The sequence below is a fragment of the Myotis daubentonii genome, chromosome 18 (assembly GCF_963259705.1).
Source record: "Myotis daubentonii chromosome 18, mMyoDau2.1, whole genome shotgun sequence".
Classification (NCBI taxonomy): Eukaryota; Metazoa; Chordata; class Mammalia; order Chiroptera; family Vespertilionidae; genus Myotis; species Myotis daubentonii.
This window is the reverse complement of record NC_081857.1, coordinates 44,155,072-44,177,966: the sequence shown is the minus strand read 5'-3', so window position 1 is coordinate 44,177,966 and position 22,895 is coordinate 44,155,072. Positions and strand designations below refer to the sequence as shown.

General features: G+C 48.9%; 5 protein-coding genes and 2 non-coding genes across 7 annotated transcripts; 6 read left to right on the top strand and 1 right to left on the bottom strand.

Annotated features, from left to right (window-relative positions):
• Positions 1–1,016: 1,016 nt before the first annotated feature.
• Positions 1,017–1,087, top strand: TRNAG-GCC (transfer RNA glycine (anticodon GCC)). Its single transcript has one exon. It is a non-coding gene; the product is annotated as a tRNA-Gly (tRNA).
• A 355-nt stretch (positions 1,088–1,442) lies between these two features.
• Positions 1,443–1,514, top strand: TRNAM-CAU (transfer RNA methionine (anticodon CAU)). Its single transcript has one exon. It is a non-coding gene; the product is annotated as a tRNA-Met (tRNA).
• Positions 1,515–5,586: 4,072 nt separating this feature from the next.
• LOC132220841 (histone H2A type 1) lies at positions 5,587–6,115 on the top strand. Its single transcript, XM_059674493.1, has one exon. The coding sequence runs from the start codon at positions 5,603–5,605 to the stop codon at positions 5,993–5,995; it is 393 nt and encodes a 130-aa protein (XP_059530476.1). The 5' UTR covers positions 5,587–5,602; the 3' UTR covers positions 5,996–6,115.
• A 70-nt stretch (positions 6,116–6,185) lies between these two features.
• On the top strand, positions 6,186–17,862 carry LOC132221136 (uncharacterized). The gene is made up of 4 exons (XM_059675091.1): positions 6,186–7,590; positions 14,547–14,921; positions 15,897–15,964; positions 17,266–17,862. The coding sequence occupies exons 1-4, from the start codon at positions 7,077–7,079 to the stop codon at positions 17,710–17,712; spliced, it is 1,404 nt and encodes a 467-aa protein (XP_059531074.1). The 5' UTR covers positions 6,186–7,076; the 3' UTR covers positions 17,713–17,862.
• LOC132220863 (histone H4) lies at positions 14,604–14,982 on the top strand. Its single transcript, XM_059674522.1, has one exon. It carries the CDS (start codon positions 14,615–14,617, stop codon positions 14,924–14,926), a length of 312 nt encoding a protein of 103 aa, XP_059530505.1. The 5' UTR covers positions 14,604–14,614; the 3' UTR covers positions 14,927–14,982.
• Positions 17,863–20,737: 2,875 nt separating the features above from the next.
• On the top strand, positions 20,738–21,590 carry H1-5 (H1.5 linker histone, cluster member). Its single transcript, XM_059673684.1, has one exon. It carries the CDS (start codon positions 20,812–20,814, stop codon positions 21,487–21,489), a length of 678 nt encoding a protein of 225 aa, XP_059529667.1. The 5' UTR covers positions 20,738–20,811; the 3' UTR covers positions 21,490–21,590.
• A 183-nt stretch (positions 21,591–21,773) lies between these two features.
• Positions 21,774–22,300, bottom strand: LOC132220842 (histone H2A type 1). The gene has a single exon (XM_059674494.1). It carries the CDS (start codon positions 22,226–22,228, stop codon positions 21,836–21,838), a length of 393 nt encoding a protein of 130 aa, XP_059530477.1. The 5' UTR covers positions 22,229–22,300; the 3' UTR covers positions 21,774–21,835.
• Positions 22,301–22,895: the final 595 nt, after the last annotated feature.

Below are 22,895 nucleotides of genomic sequence, written 5' to 3'. Positions count from 1 at the left end.
AAAAATAGACCCAGAGCCATAGAAGCATGGAACAGACCGTTAGACCTCAGAGGGAAGGCAGGGGAGGGTGGATGGGAAGACATCCACTAAGGAACTTTTGTGCATATATGCATATCCCGGGACACCGACAATGGGTGGTGAGGGACTGGGGGGAGGATGGGAACGGCCTGGAAGAGGCAAATGCGGGAAAAGGAGGATCTATGCAATACTTTCAACAATAAAGATTTAAAAACTCAAATACAGTATGTGTGCTGGGGCGGGGGTGGGGGGGGGGGTATGTTACCAAACAAAGAGTTCACCCACCGCATTGGCAGAACCGAACACTGCACACCGAGAACTGCAGTGGCGAATTAGAGTCGCTTTATGTTCAGAGACTAAGCCAGGAGTGCGGGAAGTTCTTGCTCAACAGCCCACCCCACCCAGGGTCCGGGGTCCGGGGCGGGTGTGAGCGTTCAGGAGAGACCGGCAAGTGGGAGCCAGGCCCGCAGGTTTAACTGGAGGACGTTGGAATAAGGGGGCGTCAGCACCAGGTCTTCCTGGACAGCGGATCCCCCTCCGAAGGGCTCCAGGTTCAAGGTCCGGTCAGGTCCTGGGTCTTGGTTCCATGGGGGGCAGGCCGAGAAGTTCTCCCCTCTTAGCGCCTCATGACTTGCCGTTTTGTTCTGTTGTCTCAGCGTCGTGTGACCAGAATGGGGCCATTCTGAGCTGTTCCTGCTTTTCCAAACACGAATCCCAGAACTACCGGAGCTGTGAGCCCTCCTTGGCCGCAACCTGAACTCCAATGCCAAAGCGTGTGCACATGTTTCTTCCCGGTCTGGCAGGGGTACTGGTAAAGAAACGCCACGCCAAAGTCACTACCTCTTCTTTGCCAGGAGAAAGGAATCGAAGGTAGGTCCTAGTCAATAAGAGCGAAACGCCATCTAAACATGGTTTTTTAAAGGAAATGAACTAATAGTTCGGCAAAATAGCGGGAAAAAAATACCTTCTTGGCGCCAGGCAACGACTCCAGCACGTGGGCATTGGTGGTTCAGTGGTAGAATTCTCGCCTGCCACGCGGGAGGCCCGGGTTCGATTCCCGGCCAATGCACTTGGACCTTTTTTCTTTTTTTCTTTTTAATCCTTCCAATCATGTTGAAATACCCAGTTCGAAGGCCGGGGACTTTCCACACTCGAATTTTGGCCTCCTTGCACATCCTGACTAAAGGAATGGAGTTGTTCATGCTAGGCGAGGGGCGGGCTGGAAACCAGCTCTTTTCTAACAGAAACATCGAAGTTTTGGCCTTTAGAATATTTGAACTCAACGTATTCTGGACTCATTGTTCTGTTCTGAGACGGACTAAAACCAATAAAAAGTCTTTGAAGAAAAATCATTTTTAACATACAAACTTTTAAAGGGAAGTAGAATGAAGGAATGGTTTTAATTGAGCAGCCGACCTGCACGGAGCAGAGTGGCGCAGCGGAAGCGTGCTGGGCCCATAACCCAGAGGTCGATGGATCGAAACCATCCTCTGCTAGTTACTTTTCCAAAACTATGTCGGAGGCGGCATTTGGAGAGCCATCTTATACAACCTTCTCTGGGTATGTCTTCTCCTCCTCCCCCGCCCCCCACGCCTGCGGAGGTGTCTCTAACTGATGGAATCTTGGATAACTGCAGGGAACTTCTGAGACAAAAAATAAATAAAATACACCACACGTTTTTCTACATGACATGAAGCTTCTTTCTTAAAAGTTTATACTTTTATTTTGATGTTTTGCTTTCTAATCCATGTATTTGTAGACTGGACTTACTGGATTATTAACTTGAATTTTCTTTCACATGCAAAATAAATACCACAAATGAAAAGGTTCTAATTGAGGCAATGTCATATGTACCCTCTCTGAGAGCAGAGAACATTAACCCATCAGCTGAGGGATGTCCATCTCTGCCTACCACCATACTGTAAACAAGAATTCAGTTTAGAGTTTGAAAGGAATATATATATATCTTAGATAGATAGATATAGATATAGATATAGATATTTTCCATTTCAGAGATTCCGTTAAAGGGAGTTGGGAATATTTAACATCACAAATCTCCCAACAATCTCAAATCCTTGCTCCTTAGCACTTACCACAGTGTAGTAGATTGTATCTTTTATTTGAATACTAAATGACTATTTAGTATTTTCTCCCCCTGAAGGGATGTAAATTTACAAGAACAGAGATTTTTGTCTGTTTTCACACTGTGGTTACTATAACATCTAGAACACGGGCTGACACATCTTAGTCGCTGGTGATTTGGTAAATACTGTATGTTAGAAGCTGCAATTTCTAACACATCCAACACCAGGATACGGCATTAGTCTTCACCTTTTTCCGTTAATTAAAAAAAAAAAAAACCCACAGAAGAGTACAAAAATGACAACACAGAATTGATCCACTGTTTAACATTAGAACATATTAAATATAAACCTCCTTTATAGTTAAAGACAAAAGCACACATAAAATTAAAGTATTTTTCACACATAAAATTAAAGTATTCTTCAACTGTTAACTTGTAACCATCTAGGCTACCAGTATCACAGTGCATGTGTTTAAGAACTCTTCTTTTACTTAATAATGGCTCCAAATCGAAAGAGGAGTGATGCTGGCAATTCAGATATGTCAAACAGATGCTGTAAAGTGCTTCCTTTGAGTGAAAAGGTGAAAGTTCTTGACTTAATAAGGAAAGAGGGCAAAAATTGTATGCTGAAGTTGCTAAGATCGACAGTAAGAATAAATCTTCTGTCTGTAAAATTGTGAAGAAAAAGAAAGTTGTGCTACTTTGCTGTTGCACCTCAAACGGCAAAAGTTACAGCCACGGGGTGTGGTAAGTGCTTAGTGAAGAGGAAAGTGGCATCCGTGTGCAGGAAGGCATGAGCCGGAAACTGTTCTGATTGGCCCCAGTGTTTTGCACCTGAAAGCACTGAGCCTACGGGAGGGGACGCCCTGAAACGTGACAGCATTCACATACCGTTCTTTGTAGTATGTTGTTATACTTGTTCTGTTTCAGTATTATTGTTGCTAATCTCTCACTTGCCTAATTTATAAGTTAAACTTCATTATATGTGTGTATAGGAAAAAAACGGCACATGTAAGGTTTGGTGCTATCCATGGTTTCACGCATCTGATGGAGGTCTTGCAACTATTAGGGGCAGAAATAGAATATTAGACACTAGCTAAGAAATATTACCAGTAATCATACTCTTTAACCGTGATTGTTCTTTTCTGATTACAGAAGGCACATTTTCATTTCCCTGGGAGTGTACGCCCTGGAACATGGGCGCTCACAGCGGAATGCAGGCCATCCTCCTGTCCCGAGAGCTGCCTATCATTATGGAAAGATTGGCAGCCTTGTGGCTGAGACCATCTAGTCCCAGAGGCACCTGCTCTTTACAAACCAAGTTTATTGCCTGTGATCTGGTCCTGGGGCACCTGGAGGTGCCTGCCCTCTGTGACCTCCTCCCGCCCCCGCCCCCCTCCGCCAGCCCTCATGGCTTGTAACCTGCAATGAGTATCCCGTGCCCACGTCCCCATGCCTGTAATTCCTACGTTCCCATGTCATCTTTGTTCTTCTGCCCAATATAGAGAGCTGGCTTATGGGAGGAGGGGGGTTGGGGGGAGAGCAGTTTTTTGTGGATGGCCTGTTGCTCTTCCACACTGCCGGAAATATTGGAATAAATGCTCATATAGGATTCAGCCCCATCTCTGCTGAATTGGCAATTATAATACCTCTGGGATAAGGAGGACTTACTGCACTGCATTTCTCAAGATTGAATCAAAGCTATGTCATATGTCACATCGTTAGCAATAGCTTCAGGTGACCCATGAGAAGATCATTTCTGTGGGAAGGGACTTCGGGATAACTTTTAGTCGAGGAGCAAAGACTGGGAAGATAAGACAATGTGGCGAATGACAGGGCATCGTGGCAGCCAGGATTCCTCAAAGTATCAGCCTCCCATTACAGACTTCATTTTGGAGGTCTGGTGCTGACCTTAGAGATCTCCAAGCTTCAGAATTCCCACACCCACCCCAGAGGCCCAGAACTCCTTGTGCGGGCATGTCCCTCTGGCAGAGACTCGAGTGCCTGCTGGTGAGGCTGGGAGCAGGAAAACGGGACTGCGACTGGCTTACCTCCCCGCTCCCCCACCCTTGTCCCTCTCCCCCACCCGCCACCCGCCCCCTGCCCACCGTTCCAGACTCCTCAGCCAGAGCCATTGCCTTTCATTAGCACTGGTGTCTGATGAAGGGCAAGAGTGTAGTGGCCACTGTAATGAGAAGGCATCTTCACAAGATCAGAGCAGGCAACTCCACAGAATTTATTGCAGATCATTTACTTACAGGACAATTGGGCTGCAGCAGCCAGCCAGCCGGCAATATTGCACAAAATATGCTCCCTATCTGTTGCAGTGCCATTTAAAATCATATAATTCAGGTACCAATGATGGACAAGACAAAGGGACAAAGAATGTGGTAGCACTGGGTATATACTCCTGGTGGTTTTGTGATGAATGATTGGTTTTCATCGATACTATAAACAGTTTGATACTTATCTCAATTTTCATGGCATCCTGGCTATTGCTAAAATATATACTTATGGTATGTGGATGAAAAGGGGCCACATGCTAACCTGACTACTCTGGGAAGGCCTGCCTGACAGCCTTGCAAACTCAGAGACCTAAAGTAACCACAAAGGATGTTCTGAAATGAAAACCTTTTGATTAAAAAACAGTTTATAGTAGGTAGGCATGTCCTAGGCCAGTATCTTCCTTGACAAAGACCAACTTTGATCTTTACTGAGCATGTTGTCTTTTTGCATCTAAGATAACATACCTGTGACATGTCAGGGTAACTTGCAACTTCCCTTTTTCCGGACCCTCAGGGTGCAACCAATGGCACCAGAGCAGAGACCACTCCCTCTTTGTTGTTATGTTAATTGTTGCCTGTTAACTATCCTGTACTCATCTCTGTGTGTGAGGGAAACATGTCTATCATTTTACTTTTTATCCAGTCACCAAGGTTTCCCCACTTTGCTTTCTCCCACCTCCCAGATCTATCACCAATGGATTTCCTGTAACCCACTTGATGGTAACTTATAAAAATAGGTGAAAAACCACCATTCTCCAGTGCATTGTCTTAATTCGTTGAGATTCTGCTCTCGGCAATGGTGGACAGTTCGGCTCAAATGAACTCACATTCTTTACCGGTCTGAACGTTCCTCAGGTAACAGCTGTTGTAAGGAACACGGAGCCGCCAACGAGAAAGCGTGGCTGTGCTGGCTAAGGACAGTGACGTTGGTCAGTCACAGCGTGAAACAAAAATGAAAGGACATTCCGGGCAGAGAAGGGGCTGGTGGTGGAGGAAAGGCGTGTCCGACTGGTGGTGAGTCCCGGAAACGTCACCGGGATGTTGTCCACTGACAACGAGTGTGTTTCAGAACCAGGATCCCATTGGTTGAACAGAAAGGGCTGTAAGTTGCCGCCAATGGCACAGACTCACGTTCGCGCCGCGGCGCGACTATAAAGAGCGCAGCTGCGGGCGACTCAGCTCAGATCAAGGTCTGAGCGGAGGTTTCCTGTCTACCATGTCTGGACGCGGCAAGCAGGGCGGCAAGGCGCGCGCCAAGGCCAAGACGCGGTCCTCGCGGGCCGGGCTGCAGTTCCCCGTGGGCCGCGTGCACCGGCTGCTCCGCAAGGGCAACTACGCCGAGCGCGTCGGCGCGGGCGCGCCCGTGTACCTGGCGGCGGTGCTGGAGTACCTGACGGCCGAGATCCTGGAGCTGGCGGGCAACGCGGCGCGCGACAACAAGAAGACGCGCATCATCCCGCGCCACCTGCAGCTGGCCATCCGCAACGACGAGGAGCTCAACAAGCTGCTGGGCAAGGTGACCATCGCGCAGGGCGGCGTGCTGCCCAACATCCAGGCCGTGCTGCTGCCCAAGAAGACCGAGAGCCACCACAAGGCCAAGGGCAAGTGAGGAGCACGGCGCAACATCCAAAACCAAAGGCTCTTTTCAGAGCCACCCACGCTTTCACTAAAGAGCTTGCCGTTGCCATGTAGGAGCAGCTACTTGAGAATGTTCCCTTCCACCCACCAGGAGGCGTCGCTGTAAACACCCTGCAGACGGGAAAGGAGCTCCAGTGAACACAAAGCTAGCGACAGTGTGGTCACTAAGGGATAGAGACTCTGCACCCGGTAATTAACGCATGAAAGCTGCAGGCCCTCGGGCTCAAACTAGGAGAAAACACGACGGAACACGCTGGGTGGGAGGTGACTAAATGCAAATAGAGTTAGTGGCCCGCAGGGCGATGAAACCACTCTGTCTCTTGTTCGTGTGGTTTTGCATCTTAATGGCACACATCTTCGCTAACGCCCACCTCCTAGCCTAGGGGGACCTAGAGGGTTGTTAATAGGAAAGCAACGCTGCCCGCCCCGGGGTCGTCCCTTCCGCGGAGCTTCTCTGCGCGGGGCCCAGCGTGACTGGCACCGTCATCTTTCTGTCCACTTACTCGTTTGAGGACGTGTTTTCTTAACCCCTTTTACACAAGTCTCACTTCAAATGGTTAAACGTAGTGGAATGCTGCCTATGAACGTGGTAGGGACAGGCAAATGTCAATCGAGCTAGAATATCAAATGTGAAATGGAGTTCAACAGACATTTAGAAAAAGCCTACAGAACATTTTAAAATCTCTGAGTTTAAATAGAGAAATGAAGAAACTGACGGGAAATCCTCTTTCCTAAACCTGCATGAGACTGAAAAGTCACTTGGCCAATCCCACGTAGCGCGCGCTTTTTTCAAAAAGATCAAAGGGAAGCCAGTTTCCGGCGTCAAAATTTAAAAATTTTATTCCGCGAACAAGATATTTACATGAAATTCTGCGGAGCAAAGACAGGACATTGTAAAGAAAATGCGTACAGACCGAGCGACGAGAAAGGGTAGGAAACAGCCTCTGCTGAAGGGTGGGTGGGAGGAAGAAGTTAATTTCTGATCCAAACGCCCGGAGGCTCCGGGGATCAAAAAGCGGACGCGGCTTCCAATCACGTCACTGCCGGCCTTGATGGGCAGGCGCCTCCTCCAATCACAGCGGCACTTGCCTTATATATACCGGTTGCGAGCCCGCGCTGCCATTCCTTCAGTAGTTCTCTGCTTGTTTGTGTTGGAAATGGCTCGGACCAAGCAGACGGCGCGCAAGTCGACGGGCGGGAAGGCGCCCCGCAAGCAGCTGGCCACCAAGGCCGCCCGCAAGAGCGCGCCGGCCACGGGCGGCGTGAAGAAGCCGCACCGCTACCGGCCCGGCACCGTGGCCCTGCGCGAGATCCGCCGCTACCAGAAGTCCACGGAGCTGCTGATCCGCAAGCTGCCCTTCCAGCGCCTGGTGCGCGAGATCGCGCAGGACTTCAAGACCGACCTGCGCTTCCAGAGCTCGGCCGTCATGGCGCTGCAGGAGGCGTGCGAGGCCTACCTGGTGGGGCTGTTCGAGGACACCAACCTGTGCGCCATCCACGCCAAGCGCGTCACCATCATGCCCAAGGACATCCAGCTCGCGCGCCGCATCCGCGGCGAGAGGGCGTGAGCTCTTGGCGGGCGGCAACCTGGAACCCAAAGGCTCTTTTCAGAGCCACTTCCAGCCTCACTGACAGTGGCTGTTGCACTCCTAGTTTACGCGTTAAAAACGCAAGCCCGGCGCACAATTTATGGAAATAAGGCTCCCTCCAGAACGATGGGTATCATTTTCCTCAGCCAATTGGGTGTCAAGATTGGCAAGGCCTCACGTTCAGTGTTCACAGTATAGTAGCTATTTAGGGAAACTAAGTTTCTTAACCAACTGTTGCTTTAAACACCAGCACTTTCAAAGGCAACTATGTATCTGCGTAGATAAAGACACCGCTTGGACCCTTTTTAACCGCGAGGAAAGAGCTAAAGTGACTATTTAAATGCAAATAGAGTTAGTGGCCCGCAGGGCGATGAAACCACTCCTGTCTCTTGTTCGTGTGGTTTTGCATCTTAATGGCACACATCTTCGCTAACGCCCACCTCCTAGCCTAGGGGGACCTAGAGGGTTGTTAATAGGAAAGCAACGCTGCCCGCCCCGGGGTCGTCCCTTCCGCGGAGCTTCTCTGATTCTCTACCGAATCGTAAGAATATTCATCAGAATGTTGTTTGTGATAGCAAAAAGGTATAGATAATTAAAGGCAATGAATAAATAAATAGGAATTAAGCCTATCCCGTAACAAGGGGTTCAGCACATAGATCTTGGCACCTCCCGTACCCACTTCTGATAGACACAAATATGCTAATTAGGTCTGGGAGTCGAACCTGAAAATACCTCTCATGGTCTGGACAGGCAATTTATGCTCCCTCTCTAGCTCTACTAGAAGTTTCTCTTCCAAAGGCCCTCAACTACTGGAGGATAAGGCCACGCAGGTTCCTTTCAACAAGTCTGGGAAGGAAAGGAGAAGATGGAATTCAGCCTCCAATGGCTCTAGGAAAACAAAGTTGAATTAGGGTTATTCTGGTTTTCACTTGCCTAAGTGGCCTATAATAGGGTTTGGAGGAATGACAGTTCTGTGTTAGAAACTTTGAGTGTAGTGGTTTATTATTCACTTTGAAGGAAAAGAATCTTATTTTAAAAATGGACACAGCTGAGTGGCTAGCAATTATAGGAATAACTTTTTTTTAAAAAAAAAAATATATATATATATGTTTTATTGACTTTTTACAGAGAGGAAGGGAGAGAGATAGAGAGAGTTAGAAACATCGATGAGAAAGAAACATCGATCAGCTGCCTCCTGCACACCTTCTACAAGGGATGTGCCTGCAATCAAGGTATATGCCCTTGACCGGAATCGAACCTGGGACCTTTCAGTCCACAGGCCGATGCTCTATCCACTGAGCCAAACCGGTTAGGGCTAGGAATAACTTTTAAACATCACCTGTAATCAGATAATGCAAATTAAAACAACAATGCATAACACCCAGCAGATTATCAAAATCCGAAGTTAGGTTTGCCGAGCATGAGAGGTGCAGAAACTTACTTTTATGTGGTGGTTTACTGATGGTGGTCTATACAGACATTTAAAGAACCATCTAATTTAGTAAAACTGGGTGTGCCCAGGCCTGTGCCCCAAGGAAATTCTCCTACAGAATCATAAGAATATTCATCAGAATGTTGTTTGTGATAGCAAAAAGGTATAGATAATTTACGGTAATGAATAAATAAAATACTCTAAATAAAATACTTGTTTCTAAGGTCAAGAAACAAGTACATAGGGTGTGTGTGGGGGGGGAGGAGACATATGCAATACTTTCAACAATAAAGATTTATTTTTTTAAAAAAAAAAAAGGTGGGAAAATTCCTGGGCAAGTGGAATGGGGAAATAGATGAGATAAGCAAGGCCAAACAATTTAAACAACTTACAGCTAGTGGATTGAAAGACTTATCTTCCCTAACTGAGGACACTTGAGAACAAATGGTTTCTATCTCTCCTCCCTAAGCGAGAATAAAAAGCTTAAATTCCTCTGGTCAGGGAGATAGATAACAGAGATCTTTTCTTCTTCTTACTTTCCAGTAAGTTAAAAGCAGCCCTGTGGGAAACTGATATAGGGTTAAGCCTCGGTCTGAACTGCTGGCAAAGTCACAAACAAGTCCAGCTTAGAGGGCACAGTCCTCTTAGCATAATTAGGCTTGGCCTTATAACACTCCCTAGATCTTATCTGGGAATCTAATGGGCTGAGGAAGTGCAGGAAGTATAACCATGGTGTAAACAAGTGAAACTCACAAGAAGTGTAACTTTGGTAACCACTACCTTGTTTACCGCTCACTATAAAAAGCTTGGTGAGGCCTGAGCACAGGGGAAGTCCTTCCTCTTGAGTTGGACTTGCCACCTGGTCCCCCAATATTCCCAAATTACCTCCTGTTTTTTCTTTTTCATTTGTTGTGCGGCTCCTCTTCCAGACCCGAACCCTGAACCACGCAGGACGTGGAGGGAAACACTTAGGACACAGCCCCACCTTGGCTCACTTCTTTCTTATAAGGTTTTTATGGAACCAAAGCAGACTACCACCTTGGCTCTCCCCTGCTGCTTCTACAAACCTTTCCTTTGTTTCACTGTCCCCAGCTTTAATAAATGTACTTTAGCCGAAACCGGTTTGGCTCAGTGGATAGAGCGTCGGCTTGCGGACTGGAAGGTCCCAGGTTCAATTCTGGTCAAGGGCATGTACCTGGGTTGCGGGCACATCCCCAGTGGGAGATGTGCAGGAGGCAGCTGATCGATGTTTCTCTCTCATCGATGTTTCTAACTCTCTGTCTCTCTCCCTTCCTCTCTGTAAAAAATCAATAAAATATATTTTAAAAAAATAAATGTACTTTAAAAGGAAAAAGAAAGGAAGGAAGGAAGGAAGGAAGGAAGGAAGGAAGGAAGGAAGGAAGGAAGAAAAGAATGAAGTAAATGGCAAAGACAAGACCTGAACCGTTATTCAGTTCATACCTGGACACCTGTGCTATGATCTCCAACCATTTACTTCCAAATTACCTGTAATAAACACCAAAGCCAAAGGTACTAAATCTGAGTACTTTTTACACACGGTTTGCAAAACACCAGCGGCTGAGTCCGTTCAGGCTGCTGTGGCTTAAACAGCAGAAATTTAATCCTCACAGTTCTGGATGTTGACAAGTCCAAGAACAAGGCCCCGTCGGACTTACTGTCTGGCGAGAGCCGCTTCCTGGTCCAGGCGCAGCCGTCTTCTCCATTTGTCCCCTGAGATGGAAGAGGTAATGGGTGGCGGGGTCCTCTGACAGGGGCTCAAACCCAGACAAGAGGGTGCCCCGACCCGCGGCACAACAACGGGGGAACGAAGAGACACCCTAGGAGAATGAGACAAACAAGGGACACGAAAGAATGGAGGCAAGACAAGTCCTGATCAAGCCTCCAACTTTATTCTCACCGCGGCGGAATATATACTGTTTTAGGGAAGGGGGGTGGGTAAAGGGGTCTATGGGCAGTAACCTATTACTAGAGATTATTTAGGCTCCTGGTGGCTGTGCTTATCAGCGGAGATGTGTGATTTAGCAGGCTCCGGATGGCTGTGTGTTTATCAGTGGAGATGTGTGATTTAGCAGCTGTGTGAGGGTAGTTTATCTTTAACTGCTGGCCAATTTGCAAGACACAGGTGGTTTCTGGTAATTAGGAGTTTCTGGAGGAACCAGAAACTTATAGTTTTTAAGATGGCTTTGTCTAAGCCAATATTTCTAATGGCTCCCAACAAGAGGGCTCTGAGTTTATGACCTAAGCAACTCCCCAAGGCCCCACCTGCAAACATCAGCACATTAGAGATTAGGTTTCAACCTAGGAATTTTGGTGAGACACCAACTTTGTCTATAGCAAAGTCTGATTTCAAAGGACAGAAGTGTAGGCACTATGTTCGCCACCCCTGTCTCTATTCTCGAGCCAGGGAGGTGACACAGGAGGAAAGCCCTCATTCTTGTCCTGTCAACATCCAACCCTGAAGATATTAGTAAGGGGAGGTACAGGAAAGAAAATCAGAGCTTCTGTGAGGTATTATTTGGTATATTTCAATCATGAAAACCAGCGAGTTTTAACAGAAGCTTAAGAGGAACATGAAGACCATCAGTGGTCATATGTACGAAACATGGTAGGTTTTTATGTAAAACGAGGCATGAAAAGCTTTATAAATTGGAGGATACTTCTGGGTCCTGAGAGAGTTTCAGGAGAAAGGAGGGGGTACCTCTGGAAGTCAGTTCTAAAGCCATAAGCAGACAAGAACATGGTACAGTGAGCCTCAGGAAAGGGTGTGGTAAGATGCAGGGAGAATGAGGCCTGAGTTTGGGGGACAGTGGAATCTGGGTCTCCAAGTTTGTTTAATTGATATTTTAGCAATGGAGGCAGCAGAAGCTTAAGCAAGTGTAAGGATGAGAACAGATGGTGATGGCTCTCAGGTGTGAGCAAGAAGAAGGGACGCTCCATGCGTTCATGCCTCATTGTTAAGATTCTGACCTGGACACTGTAGAACGGGCGGGAGATCTGAGGGCATAAGTTCACGGAGTAGAAACCACCCCAAAGGGCTTCTGTGTGTGTGCTGACGGATGAATGAGTATGTGTTTTCAGGATAGAATAGCTGAGGATTAAAATAGGACTCATCAATAGGAAATCAAATAATGTTAAATGCAGAGCAAGAGAAAAGTAAAAGAGACACAGCACAACCTATCAGCCAATTCTAAAGCCTCAACCCAAACAAACAAAACAAAGTCAGGTGTCAAGGAAATAAACATGTGGCATAAGAAGTTGAGGTATAACCACATTGAAAAGGATCGACTCCACTTGTACTAAACATTACAAAGTGTCAGTTAGACCAGTGTGGGTCAATACGCAACCCTCAACATTGCAAAGGACGGTATAGCTCAGGTTTTCATCTGATTAAGGGGAAATTAAAAGTCTGCCAAATTTCTCTCGGAAAAGAATGTTTCTTATTGTGTGAGGGAAAAAAGTTATTTATCAGAATTATTCAACAATAATTTATTGGGTAACTCATGTCAACCAGCATTATTATTTACTGAGAAAGACAAAAAGAAAGCATCTGAATCATACTTTCTTTAAATAAAATGAAATTCTTAAACTTTTTTTAAGGTAAGAAGTCTGCAGAGCCTGTCTCTGTGTCTCTTCCACAAAGGTGGAAGAAGAGAATGAACAAGTCTCTAATTTAACAGAGAGAAGTACACCTTTGAGAAACATAGATGTGAATGTTAATATCATTTCCAGAGCAAAGTACTGTTACTGCGATTAAGTTACAGATCTTTCAGAGTGTGTTACCTTCAACAGATAGAGGAGCCCTGGCAAATTTCCTCCTGTTTCCAGAAACAAAGGAGTCCTCCCTCATCCTCGGGGAATGTGTTTCTAGACCCCTCAGGGCCTGCTAATCGACTCTCAAGAAAAAAAGCAGACCTTCCTCAAACAACTTTAGAAAATGAGTGTTTCTAACCAAGATGAAGTCACCCCAACCCCAACCCCACCCCCATCTGTTAGCGCGCTGGACAGGATGTGTAGCAGGTGAGGCAAAGGACAGAGAAGCAAAGGTGAGAAGTGAGGAGCCCACCGAGAAGTTCCCTGTAATCAGGGCCATTACTGTCACAGCCACTGACTCAGTCCAAATGACATAGAAAGCATTTGCACACCAGGCTTCCCCAGTGGCCCAGAGGACGGCACTCACTGCTCTTGAGAAGGGTCACTCAGGCCCAGCAGCCATAGGCATGAGGGCCGTGGATGCCGAGGTGACAAAATGAACACAACAACAGGCAAACAAACCTACCCCCAAACAACAGCAAAGCCGGACCCAGACAAAGGCATGGTCGTCTGGAGGGGGCAAGCACAGAACTGTTAGAAGAGCAGTTGGACTGAGGAGGTTTTATTGTTGTTTTTAAAAAATATTTTTGTTGATTTCAGAGAGGGAGAGAGAGAAACATCCATGATGAGAGAGAATCATTGATCGGCTGCCTCCTGCAAACCTCTCACTGGGGATCGAGACCACAACCTGAGCGTGTGCCCTTGACCGGAATTGAAACAGACCTTTCAGTTCACAGGCCGACGCTCTATCCACTGAACAACACTGGCCAGGGCAAGGAGTATTTAATGAGGTTTTAAAACATTTATCTTTGAAGAATTTGTCTTTCTCTATCTGACTTATTTCACTTAACATAATTTCCTCTAGATCCATCCATTTGTCGCAAAAGACAAGCTTGCATTCCTTTTTATGAATCAGCGATAATATATACATCACATCTTTATCCACTCGTCTACAGATGGACTTTTATGTTGGTTGAATAATTTGGCAATTGTAAACAGTGCTGCGACGAACATAAAAGGATGCATATATCTTTTTGATTATTGGTTTGCATTTCTTTGTATAAATAATCAGAAGTGGGATTGCTGGGTTATATGCTGGTTCTATTTTTAATTTTTTGAGGAACCTCCATACCTTTTCCCATAGTGGCTGCACCAATTTGCAATCCCACTATCCGTGCACAGGTCTCCCTTCCCCCACATTTGCTCTTTGGTGATTTATTGATAATATCCACTCTGGCAGGTGCCAGGTGACCTCATTGTGGTTTTAATTTCTTTCTGATAGTGTTATTGGTGTATAAAAATGCAACTTATTTCTGAATTCTGAGTTCTGACGCGTTACTGAGTTCATTTATTAGTTCTAAAAGTATTTTTGGTGGAAACATTAGGGGTCTCTATATAGTATTATGTCATGTGCGAACAATGAATTTTACTTCTTACTTTCCAATGTGGATGCCTTCTATTTCTTGTTTGATATACTATGTTGAATAAAAAAGGGTGAAATGGACATCCTTGTCTTGTTACTGGTATTAAAGAAAAAGCTTTCAGCTTTCTATCCTTGCATATGTCAGCTGTGGTTTTTCCTAAACCAGGAGGTTTGATGAAGCGCCGCCCTTTTCATTTTCGGGAAAAAGAGCGCGGGGCGTGGCGGGGCGGAGCTTGCTCCCAAACAGGTCCGCAGCAGAAGTATATAAGCACAGCCCGCGAGGGCGCTGGGGTTGCATTCTTTCCAACTGCAAGCATGTCCGGTCGCGGCAAAGGCGGGAAGGGCCTGGGCAAGGGCGGCGCCAAGCGCCACCGCAAGGTGCTGCGCGACAACATCCAGGGCATCACCAAGCCCGCCATCCGGCGCCTGGCGCGGCGCGGCGGCGTCAAGCGCATCTCCGGGCTCATCTACGAGGAGACGCGCGGGGTGCTCAAGGTCTTCCTGGAGAACGTGATCCGCGACGCCGTCACCTACACGGAGCACGCCAAGCGCAAGACGGTCACGGCCATGGACGTGGTCTACGCGCTCAAGCGCCAGGGCCGCACCCTCTACGGCTTCGGCGGCTGAGCCACCCACCCACTGGCTTCTTCAGCAAAACCAAAGGCCCTTTTCAGGGCCGCCCACCCCCTCTCGGAAGAGCTGCGCGCTGCCCGCTTTGCGGGGAAATAAGGCAGGAATGATAGGTTGGCCCTCGGGTTCCCCGCGTTTCCAGCACCGGGACCTGGATGATCGTGGTGGAAACTCCTACCCAGGGGCCCGGAAGGGGCTCAGCCACAGGCTCCGCCAAAAACTCCAGGTCCCCCCTGGCGGGGTGCCGGGGGAATTTCTGCAAAGACTCCCGCTGGCCCCTACGGAGACTCACACATTGACACGGGACGTGTCACCAGGATGCTGGCTCACTCCCCACCTGGTCGCGGGCTTCTGAGGAAGGGTGATAAGGTGGAGCCCATCCGTCCCCCGCCCCGGCTCCCCCAAAGGCCCTTTTCAGGGCCGCCCACCCCCTCTCGGAAGAGCTGCGCGCGGTCGTGCTTTGTGGCCGGAATGGGTCCGGCCGCTGGCACAGCTCCCAGAACAGGTCCTAAGGCTCTGGGTGCACCTCGCTTCCTCGGACCCGTAACCCCTCCTCTCTCCCCTGTAAGACGCAGCACTGGCAGGATGCAATTTCCAGGGACGCGGTGCCCTGCAGATGCCACTAGGTTCCTTATCCCGGGGGCAGGGCGGCTGCAAGAGGCTTCCACGTGTTCGTGCAAAGGAGCCCCCAGGCTGCTGCCGCCGCCCACACGAAACCGGAGGGTTACACGGACGTTGCTCGCAGGGGGGAGGGGAGGGGATTAACTAGAGGATTATGTGCGTAACCCGTGGAAGCAGACATTAGTGCGAAAGCAAAAGTAAGGAAAAGTCACAAAAAACACCTTAAAGCAAGAAAAGGGACATTGCCAAGAAAATGCTGGTGGTTAGTTTCTAGTCTTTCCTGCGCGAATTTCAGAAACGATCGGTAGAGGTGGTCTCCCCTCCCCGTCCTCCGCCCTGGCCCCAGGCGTCGGGCTGTGTCCTCACTCCTCCCCAAACGCGAGCCTCCGGTCCGGGCCCCTCCCTGAGCCGCCAGTGAGTCACATTCACCGGACGGAGTGTCGGCGCTGTGACGCGGGGCCCAACCCTCTCTGAGCCCCGAGGCCTCGCTCTGCACCTGAGAAGGAGGGGCTCCCTCCCGAGGCCACAGGCTCCGCTAGGGACGCGGTCTGCGCCTCGGGGGCATTCCGGTGCGGCGTTCTCCAAATCACCGTTTCATGACGGAAAGGCCTTTCGGGACACCCCAAAATCTGCTTAACAGCTGTAGGTGTACCGGTTAACAATGCGGGTTTTTTCACTCCATGGAGTCATACATATGTTGATATATATATGCGATTTGATATGTATGCTATTTTGTTGAGTTGACAACAAGCTTCAAAACTTCATGTGTCAAATTTTCTGAAGGTGTAAACATCATAGATATTTTTACCCTTAAAAATGTTGAATTTTGTGCCAAAAAAAAGCGATGGCACATGGACTTCCTGAGCAGCACTTCAACACATACAAAGAAGTGGACAATTGGGTCTCTGAATGGTTTGCCTCAAAACAAGAAAAGTTCTGTTGGGACTGTCTCCACAAATTACCTAAAGATGAGGGAAATGTGGAGCTAGCGATGGACATTACATTGAACAAAGCACTTTTGATGTTTCTCTTGAAATGATCATGTTCTCTTTGATTACAAAATCTGCATTATTAACCGGTAAATGTTCAATTTGCATTTTTAACTGGTAAAGGTGCAATCCGCAATATTAACCGCTGAGGGACTTGAATGGTGTAACTTGCCCCAAACAGTTTAAGTGCATTTGGGTACCCCTGCCCCTCCCCATGCCCAGCGTGCCCATCCCCGAGGCTGTGGCAGTCTCGGGTGACTCAAACCCACACCGCCGGTCCTGATACCTTCAGTGAAAGCTAGTGTCCAGGACGGTAAATATCACCACCTTTACGGAAAAGCTGACCGGCCCTTGTGCTCTCAAGCTCTTGGATCGACTACTAATCCCGCTCAGGTTGAAGACGGGCGACACCGTGAGGAGAAGTTGAAACCACAGTTCCCCCATTTAAATGATTTCCCTTTCATGCTCAGTTTTAACAAGAATCCCATTAGGACATCTTTTATTTAAACCAGTACAAGGAGCTTTCAGATTCTCAAGACCACATTTTCTTAAGAGTTTTTAATGCATCCTAGAGGCTCATTAAAGGTCACTAAGATTTTCTTTTACATCATCACAGACAGCGAACAGGCGGGAAAACGTTTCCTAAACTAAGAACTAAACCCGCGGGGAGGCAATGGGAGGAGCAGGTACCATCCAATCGGAGCCCGAGAGTCGCTATAAATACAGGGCGGCCGGCTCTCCTTCACGGGTGAGATCCTCAGCATGGCTCGCACCAAGCAGACGGCGCGCAAGTCGACGGGCGGGAAGGCGCCCCGCAAGCAGCTGGCCACCAAGGCCGCCCGCAAGAGCGCGCCGGCCACGGGCGGCGTGAAGAAGCCGCACCGCTACCGGCCCGGCACCGTGGCCCTGCGCGAGATCCGCCGCTACCAGAAGTCCACGGAGCTGCTGATCCGCAAGCTGCCCTTCCAGCGCCTGGTGCGCGAGATCGCGCAGGACTTCAAGACCGACCTGCGCTTCCAGAGCTCGGCCGTCATGGCGCTGCAGGAGGCGTGCGAGGCCTACCTGGTGGGGCTGTTCGAGGACACCAACCTGTGCGCCATCCACGCCAAGCGCGTCACCATCATGCCCAAGGACATCCAGCTCGCGCGCCGCATCCGCGGCGAGAGGGCGTGAGCTCCGTCCCACCCACTTGCACCGGAACCCAAAGGCTCTTTTCAGAGCCCCTCAACTCTCATCAGTGAAGAGCTGTGGCGCCTAGAGACTGCCTGGCAGCTTGTGGAAAAGTTCACTGTGGGGAGGGTTTCTGAGCGCATTTCCCGTGTGACACGCCCTGGCGTCCAGCATCTGGCTGTGCCCTGTAAACCCAACCCCAGCCTCGTTTCTGTGTCTGGCACATTACTGCTTTGTCTCAGCCATGAGAAGCATTTTGTGGAAAAGCACTTTTTGCAAAAGCTCAGCCATGTTATAAGTTGGCTATAAGGGACTGATAGAACTTTAGTTCAGCTTGCTGAGGTTTTTCTAATTTTGATGCGCTTTTAATTTTTTCAAAGATTTTTGGCCCCTGTCCTTAAATGGTTGGTCCCTTTTACTTCCCTGTCTTAAGGAATAACTAGTATTGCCCCAAGTGTTCTAAATATTGCTCATTTTTGTTTCAATGTCCTGTTGAGCTTTGTGCATGTGACCAGTGGGCTGATGTCTTGCAGGCTGTAGGCTGTCCTTTGTAAAGTGAATTCGCAAGACGGCTGACACTGTTTTCTAGGCCTTTGCTAAGTGTTTTAAATATGTCCTTGTCTGTGATTTTTTTTTCTTTTTTCTTTTTTTTTAGATAGGGCCACACTAGGCTATATCTGAGGTGGGATTTTTAAAGCTCTTTCTTGTGTGCACTTAATGATTTTCTGGCTTGTGGGTATTTTTTTTTTTTACAGAACTCGGCTCTTTATTTTGTACAATTTTCCAGCTTTTTAAAGTCTCCAGTGTGCTCTTCAGATATGTGTATCTTTTCCTCATTTTGCTGCTTGCCTTGTGGGGTGGGCATCTTCCCCCCAGGAGGTGGTAGGTTATATGGAAGCAATTGTTCTCCAGTGTCTGCAGCCAGGCAGCATGGGGGCCTTCCCTTCCTGTATTTGCCCTTCCAGAGCGCCTTACATCCCAACTATCAGCTTCCTGGAAACTGGAAGAGGCTCTGAATGCTTCAGAAACCATCCTGACCCATCGGGCCGAAGCCCCTTCCTGCAGAGCTGGGAGCTCCTGGACTGTCAGGTGTAGGGACCCTGGTGCTGCCTGTTCTGAGCTTCAGAGATCGTCCTCTCTCCACACCTTCTCAGATTTCCCCATCATAATAGAACCAGGTGGTCTGTGTTCAAACCTCAGAGCCACCAATTATTAGGTATACAACCTTTGACAAGTTACCCATTCTCCCTCTCCTCTCTCTCTCTCTGTCTCTCTCTCTCCTCTCTCAGCCTGTGGAGTTATAAAATGTGGCAAATGAATGAAAATCTGTAGAGCATCCTTAGATTAGCTCCTGGCACTTAGTAAATGTTCATTGTACATTAGCTGTTCTTGTTATACCTCTCTCCTGCCCCTGAAGCATAGAGGCTTTTACACACACACACACACACACACACACACACACACACACACACACACACACACCCCTGCCACAGATCTAAGAGTTTTGTGATCAAAACAGTGAAAAGTGTTTGGCTAGAACATTTTCTTAAGATTTTTAAAAAAATTCCCATTGTTCTGAAAGAGCCAGGCTTGCAACTATATTCCATGATCCATGTCTATGTGGATGAGTTCAAAGCACAACAAAAGGGCCAGAGAGTAGATATTTTAGATTTTGGTGGCCAAATGTGGTCACTGTCAATATTTTTTTCTAACAGAAAAATCCAAACACCACTTGTAGCTTGAGGGCCTTACAAAAACAAGACACCGGTCGGATATGGCCATCGGCGGCTATATGGTTCCACCTCCAGGGATGCTGACGGAAGTGTGCTGGCTATTTTGCCACAGAGTTGCACAGGGAACACTAACTACTGTTTATTGTGTTAGAGGTCACAGTAACCATTTCATCTCCCTCATCATCCATGCAGGATGGTCATTCCCCATCCTACATGCCTCCAAGTAAACAGCAAACTTCTCCACCCTCCATGCCCACCTCCTGGTCGTTGCCTCAGTTCCCGTGGGTAGTGATGTTTTCCTGAATTCTTCTGAGTTTAGGAAATCCCCAGTCCACCTTTCTCATAGTCAGTTGCCAATTACTTTTATGAAATACAGATCTATGTTTGCTTAAACACAATAATATCCACATGGATGTCTCCTGTCTGCTAACAGAAGAGCTGCAATTTGGACAGGAGTTTGAGAGCATTGAGAAAGCACCTTGAAAATGGACAAAGTCTCATTTGTGCTTTTGAAACTATTGAAGCCCTTGAATAAATTTTTTTTTGGCAAGTTCCAGAGTTTTTTCTAAAACATTATCTGGACTAAACATTTTTTTTAAACATTATTTTAATAGATTTGGGTAGGGACTAAAGAAAGAACACATCTCAATCAAAAACATGCCAAATTCAAGTTTGAATTTGAATCTATCTTTTGATTCTGAAGCCAAAGTAATTTATCTTTTTCCTGGTGCAATGAACTTTTCCAAGTTGCAAAGTACCTGCCCCTAAAGACTAGGCTCATGGAAACTCCTAGGAAGCAGAATCGGGTTTCAGAGGAAGGGCTACCTGGTGACCAGGTGCCCTGAGACCTGCGTTCCTTGCTACAGTTAGAAACAAAGTTTCTATCCAGACCAAGGAACCTAGCGTCTTTCCTCTCGTAAAAATCAAAGGCCAAACGGAGGGACAAAGCTTTTAAAAAAGGCTCCCTTGTTACTTAGTAGAAATTTGTTGCCACATACAACCAAGTAGCGCGATACTCTAAACCAGGTGGGCTCCTGTGCAAAATGGTAGCGATTTAAAAAAAATAACTTCATCCGTTGTACGTGATGCATAAAAACACGAGGAAGCGAGCCGGGAGGCTGTTTTCCGCCCGTGGAGCTTCAAAGCGTCACATTCTGTATCCCAGTTTTGAACATTTAACCAGAATTTTGGGATTAAGAAACAGTTTGTAAATCCAGCCGTTAAAGGCGGCCGCCCGAGGGCGGCGGATTGGGCGGCCCACCAATCACAGCACAGCAGCGGCTTATATAAGTCCGGGCCCGAGCCGGCCGCCTCCAACCTCCCGCTCTGGTTTTGAGTCTTGTCTGCTCTCCCAGCGACTCTCAGCGCCATGTCGGAAACCGCTCCCGCGGAGGCCGCCGCCCCGGCGCCGGTGGAGAAGTCCCCCGCCAAGAAGAAGGCGGCCAGGAAGCCGGCGGGCGGCGCCGCCAAGCGCAAGGCGTCCGGGCCGCCCGTGTCCGAGCTCATCACCAAGGCGGTCGCCGCCTCCAAGGAGCGCAACGGGCTCTCGCTGGCCGCGCTCAAGAAGGCGCTGGCGGCCGCGGGCTACGACGTGGACAAGAACAACAGCCGCATCAAGCTGGGCCTCAAGAGCCTGGTGAGCAAGGGCACCCTGGTGCAGACCAAGGGCACCGGCGCCTCGGGCTCCTTCAAGCTCAACAAGAAGGCGGCCTCCGGCGAGGCCAAGCCCAAGGCCAAGAAGGCGGGCGCGGCCAAGCCCAGGAAGCCCGCGGGCTCCACCCCCAAGAAGCCCAGGAAGGCGACAGCCGCCAAGAAGTCCGGGAAGAAGACCCCCAAGAAGCCGAAGAAGCCGGCGGCCACCGGCGCCAAGAAGGCGGCCAAGAGCCCCAAGAAGGCCAAGGCCGCCGCCAAGCCCCGGAAGGCCGCCAGGAGCCCGGCCAAGCCCAAGCCCGTGAAGCCCAAGGCGCCCAAGGCCAAGCCTGCCAAGCCCAAGAGCGCCAAGCCCAAGTCCGCGAAGACCAAGAAGGCGGCTCCGAAAAAGAAGTAGGATGTTTGCCTCCTGAGAGGCTACCAAACCCAAAGGCTCTTTTCAGAGCCACCCAGAGGCCTCGAGAAACAGCTGGGCACTGCACTCCTTAGGTCTGGGGCTACTGCACTGTAACTAAGATGCACCCGGTTATGTATGGGATACGATTCCCTCCCAGCATTGTTGCCCCTGCCCATCCCTCCGACTGTTTCCATATAATCTAAATCTAAAAGCGGCCAAATGGTGGGAGCTAGGGTAAGACTTATAAGGTTATATTCACATGCCTTCTGCTACAACACAAGCTCTTTAGTGAAAGCGTGGGTGGCTCTGAAAAGAGCCTTTGGTTTTGGATGTTGCGCCGTGCTCCTCACTTGCCCTTGGCCTTGTGGTGGCTCTCGGTCTTCTTGGGCAGCAGCACGGCCTGGATGTTGGGCAGCACGCCGCCCTGCGCGATGGTCACCTTGCCCAGCAGCTTGTTGAGCTCCTCGTCGTTGCGGATGGCCAGCTGCAGGTGGCGCGGGATGATGCGCGTCTTCTTGTTGTCGCGCGCCGCGTTGCCCGCCAGCTCCAGGATCTCGGCCGTCAGGTACTCCAGCACCGCCGCCAGGTACACGGGCGCGCCCGCGCCGACGCGCTCGGCGTAGTTGCCCTTGCGGAGCAGCCGGTGCACGCGGCCCACGGGGAACTGCAGCCCGGCCCGCGAGGACCGCGTCTTGGCCTTGGCGCGCGCCTTGCCGCCCTGCTTGCCGCGGCCGGACATTCTGGCTACAAACTTCACTGCAAGGGGCTGCAAAAGTGAAAGTGCGCGGGCGGCACTTTTTATAAACGTTTGTGGCGCGAAGAAGCAGGTGTGTCATTGGTTCAGGTTTCAGCTTCTTCTAAACCAGTGAACGTGCACGTTTCAGATTCTGGCGCTCTGATTGGGCAGAGCTAAGTTTTGAGCTTGCTCTCCGGAGCCAGCAGACACAGGGCTCTGGTTTATCACCTTATTTGCATGCGAGGTTCTATATAAATAGGACACAGGGTACATCCCTCTTCTCTAGCCCACCATGTCTGCGGAGCTACCGGCGGTTCTCAACCTGTGGGTCGCGACCCCTTTGGCGGTGGAAGTACCCGTTCACAGCGGTCACCTAAGACCATTATGCATATCAGATGTTTCCATTACAATTCATAACAGTAGCAACAAAAATAATTTTATGGTTGGGTCACAGCATGAGGAACTGTATTTAAAGGGCCAGAAGGTTGAGAACCGCTGTCAGCGCTGGCCCTGAAAAAGGGATTCAAGAGAAGGTGGTGAGCAAGGCGCAGAGGACAGATGGCAAGAAGAGCAAGGGCAGCCTTACATGATCCTGGAATGAGCCAAGGACACAGAAGTGCTCATTGGGTCAAGAATGTGGTTTAAGTGAATTTTTTCTTGTGTGTTCACA